The following is a 6,801-nucleotide window of genomic DNA, read 5'->3' on the forward strand; positions in this document are numbered from 1 at the left end:
TAATAGATAGATAGATAGATAGATAGATGATAGATAGATAGATAGATAGATAGATAGATAACTACAAGTCTAAATTCAAGATTCCAAACATCTTGGTGCTAGGGAGGTATGACTATATCAAGTGGTAAGTTCTGATTTTACTAGAACACTATAAAGTGTAAGTTTTACTCATAATACATAGCTAGCAGCAGAGGGAAGAGTTGCCTGGCCACACACACACACACACACACACACACACACAGACACACACACACACCCCGCTCTCCTGACCCTGCGGCACCTGGAGCCCGACCCCATCTCTGGAGCTCAGTGCCAACCCCCCCTTTTCCTTTATAAGCCAGGCCCGTAAATGCGAGTGGGTCTGGACATCCGGTGGCAGCAGGGAAGAACGCAGGTGGTGGTAAGGAGACTCGACGCTTCTAGAAAGAACAAGTCTAGAAGGGAATGACATGAGAACGGGGTCGAGGGTGTCTCCGGCGTGGTATGTCAGAGCGGTCCACCCCCAAACTGCTGACACTGTGCCCAGCAACACCCCAGAGACTGAGGACACCTTCGAGGGGATTCTGGACCGGCAGAAGCCCATGGCCAGACCCCACCGGGCCCCACCAGATCCCACGGCAGACTTGCCATGGGACCACAGCGCTTCTCGTTGAATTCACTTGGAGTCTCGTTTTTTTTTCTCTCTCGCCTTTTTGTCTTCCAGAGTGGAGCACTTAAGGACCCGGACCCGAGCAAGACCCCACCGCAGCGGCCGGCCCCCCAAGGTTGTTTACAGTATATTCTCGACTGTAACGGCATTGCCGTAGGGCCCAAACAGGTCCACGCTTCTTAAGATGATCGGTAGTTCCCTTTTCAAAGCCGAAATTTTAAGCCAAATACCAAGAAAACAAAAACAAAAACAAAAAAAAAGAGAAAAGAAAAGGAGGGCGGGGAGGGGACGGCAGACCTCCGTGGTGCCCCTGCCGCGTCCTTTCCATGCTGACTGGACTGTGTTTTTCCCACGGAGCATCGGCTCCTCCGTCTGGTTGTCACCTGTCCCTGTCCGTGCTTGTAACCCTCCCTCCGTCTTCTCTGTGTAACCCGGGACTCCAGGGCTGTCTGTCCGCAGTGTGCAAAAGAACTGTGCCTCTCCCAAGCACAGTGTGCATCTCGCTCCCGGGTGGTTGGATGGTATTTTGAAAAGGATCGTACAATGTAGGAGTGGGGACGGGGGTGGGCAGGGGAGAAACAAAACCCACCACGATGGGAGCGGACCTCTCTTCTCCCCGCCCCTGCAACCCCAGGCTCAGATTAACACCCGCCCCACCCCACCCCCTCCAGGAGTGTGCCCCAGCTCTTCCATCCGCCGTGCTGCCCGCTTCCTCGCTGCATGACTAGGGGAACTAGGTAGAACTTTAAGAGATGTCTCTCAAGGTCTCGCCTCCATAGCTTCACCCGTTGGATCTGAAGGCTGCCACCTCTTTCCCCATCTGCTTCACCTTGGTGCCGTTTGAGTGTCTGTGAACGGGCTGGCCGTGCCTTGTCGAGCTCTTGTGTGTGTCGTGATGACAAAGAACAAGCTATTTCCAGGAATGTGTTCGTGCCTCCCCTCCCGGTGGGCCCTCCGTGTTGATTAACTCATTAGCTACGGGGTTAAACCCACCGACCCGCGGGCCGCTGCCGTGCCATCCCCAGGTGACCGTGTGAGTATTTTCCGTGCGTGGATCTCCCCCCTTCCTCCGTTGCTGTCGGCGCCACCGAGGTGGTTCGGTTTCCCCAAAGCTTGACCCGTGCACAGAAGGGATTCTTTAGCCATGGCGGACAGAGAACGCAGGGAGTGACCGAAAGTCTGGAGGGACTTGGTCATCTGTTCTCCGGCCTCTCCCAAGGCAGCAGAGTGCAAGAGCAAATCAGAAATGTCCCCTGTCACTCCAGGGCGTCCACTGCCTACAGAACTCCGGGGCGGACTCCTGCTGCAGGGCTCAGCTGTTTCAGAGCCCCCCGGGGTCCCCGGAGGGAGATGGATCCTCCCCAAGAACTGTCCCAGAGCTGACTTGTGCGCGAGCTGGGCAGAGGCTCCGCAGCCGGGCAGCCCCTGGGAGGTGGAGGAGGCGGTCAGTGAAACCAGGCCGCAGGGCAGTGCCTCATCTTGCCACCTCCTGACCAGACTGAAGGGATCCCGTGTGGCCCCTCCAGCGCCACGGTCGGTGGGAGTTCGTGCCAGGAGCTTGCCTTGCAGAAGAATGCTTCTGGTTCGACCTGCACATTCCCTCCCACTCTGTACTGGCGTGTCACCGTCCTGGGCTTCCGGGTCTGAGGACAGAAAGGGCTGGTCGTAGGGAACAGGAGTTCTGCGTCAAGGGGGGTGCTCCCCGGCTTCCGTCTTGGCTCCGGGCAGATTCTGAGGCCGCAGAGAAATGCACTGAGTGTGAATGTTCTTGTCTGAGCTCTCCCGGAGTTGGAGATGGTAGTCGATCCCTTGTAAATACGGTGTATAGAGAATACGCGTACGTCTGCACTTTCGGGGGGTCACGCAAGAATCAGGTCTTTCAATACCTCCCAGTCCAGGATGGAGGGGTACTTATTTTTTTTTTTCCATTTTTAATGAATTTATTATTTTTTTTGTCCAAGTGGTGAGCTGATGGTGGTGTTGCTTCTCTGCATGTTCTCAGTGTGTACATCCAGGTGCTTTTCATGTGACATTCGTGAGCCACAAATCCCAAGTTGCCATTTGAATCAGTCAGGCCGCAGGGTGGCGTCAGCCAAGGCGTCGGAGGTCAGGGAAGACACCCGTCAGGGTTCCCACTGCCGCACGCAAGCAGGCGGCCTGGCCTGACTGTGCCCTCAGGCAGCATGCTAAGGGACACCTCTGTGGCCTGGGGGACTTCCGTGTCACAGTGTAGGATTGCTGTTCAGGTGTTCTGTACCCGTTTCTTTTCTGATGCTGTCCCTCCCCCCCCCCTTTTTTTTTGTACTGATCCAGCTGGGAGACCCTTAACCACTGCTGGAAGTGTGACCCAAGTACCTCTCTTTTGTGACTCTCTTGTACAGCTTACTGTGTAATAAAGGAAAAGTTCTATCTGTCTTCAGTGTTAAGTCGTAAAGTTTCTGGCTCTCAAGTGTCTCTGTACACGCGGGAAAGCGCTCAGGCCTCTGGTGTGACGGCAGGAGCGATCCACCCGCGTGACAGTGCGAGGTGACGCGGACCCGTTCCCACCGGGGCCCAACTCCGGAAAAGGCAGGAGCGGACGGCCCCGCAGTCACCTCCTCCTCTGTCCCCCTTGCTAGTTGTCTGATGCGACCCCGGGACCGTGGCAACACGCAGGACCCTATTTACCAGCATCTGTGTTTATTTATGGGTGACGCACCCTGCTACGAACGGGTTAGGGATGAGAACGGAAGCCGGGCCCTGTGGTGGGGAGATGAGCTGACCTCGCAGAGGCGCACGGGGCAGGCAGACGGGGCCTGCGTCTCCAGCGGGCACGGGCGTTCTGTGTTTCTAGAAGACAGAGCGGTGACCCGGGACACTTAGCTGCTGTCGGGTTTCTGTTCTCGGCTCCTTCCAGCAGGCCTGAGGGTGTGGGCTCTGGGATGCGGCCGAGAAATTGGATCTCCATAGTCCGTGTGATGGGGACGCCTTCTGACTTCTGGGAGAAGTCGGTAGGGACCCCCTCCCCCGGGAAATCTGAGCTGTCTGGTAACGCACGCTCTGCCTGTCGACTCCCGGAAGAAGGAAGGCCTGTTTCTTTCTAGGCTACCAGGTGGTTTTGTGTCTCATGGCGGGGGGAGGGCACCTGGTGGTGCACACCGACTCCATGCCTGGTATTGGGCTGGTCATGACTTTTTTTTTTTTTTGAGAGGTTTTCGCTGTAGGGTGCATTGGCTCACCAGACAGACAGAGAGAGACAGAGAGACAGAAAGCAAGAAATCACCCCCCAGGGGGGATGGCCACGCCGCAATCCCTTCTCCTCCATTCTCCTCTCGGGATCTTGGGCACGCACGCACACGCGCCCGGCATGAATTTAAGCCACCGGGTCTGGGACTTGCAGTCGACTACGTGGGAGTTCAGTGACATAGCCATTCTGCCAACTGCTGGTCCCTGCTGGTCCTTTTTAGAGGGTGGTCCCCTTTGCCAGGTGGTGCCCTCAATATCCCCAGGGGAGAGGGGGGTTTGGAGAATTTCTCTGGAGGATTTCACCGCACGTACCTGAGGAAGGTTACTCAGAGGCAAAAAAAGTACCTAGGAGGAAGGTTTATCCTGGTGGCAGGCATGAGCTTATACTAGGGTGCAGCCCTGGCATGGTGGTCGGATGCACGGAGGCATCACAGGACTGAAGGGGCAGCTCCACGAAGACAGTGCAGGGGGATGGCTCTGTGGCTTGGTGGTTAAGGTGGCTGGATCCCACATGATCACCCCATGGTTTGAATCCTGGCCCCAGCAGCTTGAAAAACACATCGGGTGCTTGTGTGTGCGTGCCCCAGATCCCCCCAGGATGGAGCGATGAAGCAGAAGAGAGTGCAGGTGTCTGCACCCCACTGGGAGGGGCTTTCTCCCTCTCTGTCTCTGTCTCTCTCGCTGGAGAGCACCTGTGTCCTCTGGCAAATTAAAACACAAAACCAATAAGACAGCACTCACCCACAGAGACCAGCAGGACGGAGTATTTTGTAAAGAGCTCCCTCAGCCGCTGCTGTCTTTGAAACACCTCTGTCTTAAAAGATAACTAAGACTAAACTAACCTCTTTGATAGTTTTGTGGTTGGAAAAACTGAGGCCAGGGAGGCTGTGACCTGCTCAGGGCGTCCCCGGGAGACCATTTCCTGGGTTTTCGGTTTCTCCATCTAAAGGCCCATTCCACTTTCCACTGCTGCACCTGCCAGGTGGAACTTGGGGATCCCTAGGAAATTTTGGAACAGGGTGGTCTGTCCCTGAGGGACCTCTGTGGAATAAGGAGTGTCTGTCTGGCCTGGGGACCCCGCTTGTGACTAGGTCTGCTCCTCCCTGGGCTGTTTCCCTGTGCCCACTTCTGCTGTGACCAAGTCCTATGGCCTGAGGAGGAACCACGTGGCCATGTATGCGGTCACTGGGGACCCCCTGGGGTCCTGCTGCGCCTCAGATGGCCTCTGGTGACAGAGCTTACGCTTTTGGTTATTAACGCACCACACCCCTGAAACAGATTCTAAGGAGGAAACCTTTGGTATGGTTAAATTATGAAGTTTTTCTTGTACCAAACCTAGGGGGCCCCGGGCAACCCCAAGGAATGCAGCCCCCAGGCAAGGTGCTGCCTCCACGCCGGCTCCCCCCGGGACCATCACTGCCACCTTCCTCTTCTTCCTCCTCCACTTCCTCCTCCTCCTCTTCCTCCTCGGCTCCTCAGCGGCCGGGAGGCCCCACCGCCCACGGAGAGGCACCCTCCAGCGGCAGCTCCCCTGCAGAGGCCCCGGCTGCTCCACCACCGAAGCCCCAACCTCACCCACAGCTCAAGTAAGAGACTGGGCAGCTCCCCACCCCCACTCCTCCTCAGGGCCTGGGCTCCAGAGCTGCCAGAAAGCCCCTTCCACCCAGCCTCCTCCTGTGGAGCTGTGTGCTAGGCTTTGGGGTGTTCTGGGGTTTTCGTTTTTTTGGTGAGCAGAATGATTGGGTTGCCTGGAAAGGGGAGGAAAGAGGGAAGTGAAAGTCTAGGGTCTTGCTGGCTGGAGCTGCAGCCCCCCCCTTTCTTCCTGGGGAGGGCGTGACGCAGAGTGACTGTCCCAGCCCTAGTCTTGCACTCATTTTAGGGTTTGGGGTTGTTGCTTTGAACCCTGTCTCCCACTCTTTTTCCATTCCCTTTTTTTCTCTCTGTGTGTGTCTCTCTCCTAAAAAAAAAAAAAAAAAAAAGTTTTGTTCTCTCCAAAAAAAAAAAAAAAAAAAAAAAACTCAAAAGTTTTCCTGCCTCTGACTCAGTGCGGGGTGAGCAGTCAGCAAGCCTGCCCACAAGGGAGAGAGCGGGGAGTCGAATCCATTTCAACTCTGCACTCCATGGCTGTCTGAGGGCGGTTCGTTTCTAGTGTGGGCAGAGAGGGCTTCCCAGATAGAGGCCCGGAGGACTCCACCCTCTCTCATCCCAGCATCGCTCTGGAAGCCTCCACCATGCTGCCAGGAGAAGGCCCCGAGGCCCCCTGAGAAGCAGCAGGGCTGAAGCTGGGAGGGGTGGCACGTAGACATGGCTGGGAGCCAATCCCACCTCTGTGCAGAACCGGAGTTACCTCTGGGTCCCCAGGCAGACTTCTGTCACCACTGTCCACAGAGACGGCCACGGCCTCGGGGGGCGGGAGCCACCCACTGCACTTCTCAGAAGAGGGGTTCTTCAGGCGGGCGCTTGGAAACGTGTAGCCATTGTACACGTAAAACGCTTGGCAGGTGATTCTAGACATTTGCTTTCTCCGGGCCACTGCTCTAGCAGCTGAGCCAGGATTGGGGCTCAGACACCCCGATGACCACTTCCTCTGGATCCTCCGTCTGGCCTGATGGGAGAGCCACCCCCACTGGCCAGTAGCCCCGCTCACATCCTGCCTCTCTGTCACCTGCTCTGGCTCATCATTTGCTCGTGTGACTTTTTGATCTGTCCCACCTTCGCAGTAGCCCCAGTCCGAGGGCAGTCTTTGGGCCGTCACTGCCCCTGGGCCGAAGCTGCCGCTGATGACAAGCTGGAGACTTGCCCCAGGTGCCCTGGCCTGTGCACAGAGGCCCCTCCCAGAGGTCAGCTGTCAGGGTTCGTGCTGGCCCTAGTGGGAGTCAGGCATCTATGCAGGCCCAGGGCTGTGGAGGGAGCTTCCTGGGCTGACC

General features: G+C 56.7%; 1 protein-coding gene across 1 annotated transcript in view; it reads left to right on the forward strand.

Moving 5' to 3' along the window:
• SYN2 (synapsin II) overlaps positions 1 to 6,801 on the forward strand; it is a 74,683-nt gene that overhangs the window by 66,061 nt on the left and 1,821 nt on the right. The window contains exons 12-13 of the mRNA XM_027776668.1: positions 704 to 764; positions 5,214 to 5,460. Of these exons, the coding sequence (XP_027632469.1) occupies positions 704 to 764; positions 5,214 to 5,460 (308 nt within the window). The remainder of the gene's footprint in view (positions 1 to 703; positions 765 to 5,213; positions 5,461 to 6,801) is intronic.

This window comes from Tupaia chinensis, unplaced genomic scaffold (genome assembly GCF_000334495.1).
Source record: "Tupaia chinensis unplaced genomic scaffold, TupChi_1.0 Scaffold000704_1, whole genome shotgun sequence".
Classification (NCBI taxonomy): domain Eukaryota; kingdom Metazoa; phylum Chordata; class Mammalia; order Scandentia; family Tupaiidae; genus Tupaia; species Tupaia belangeri.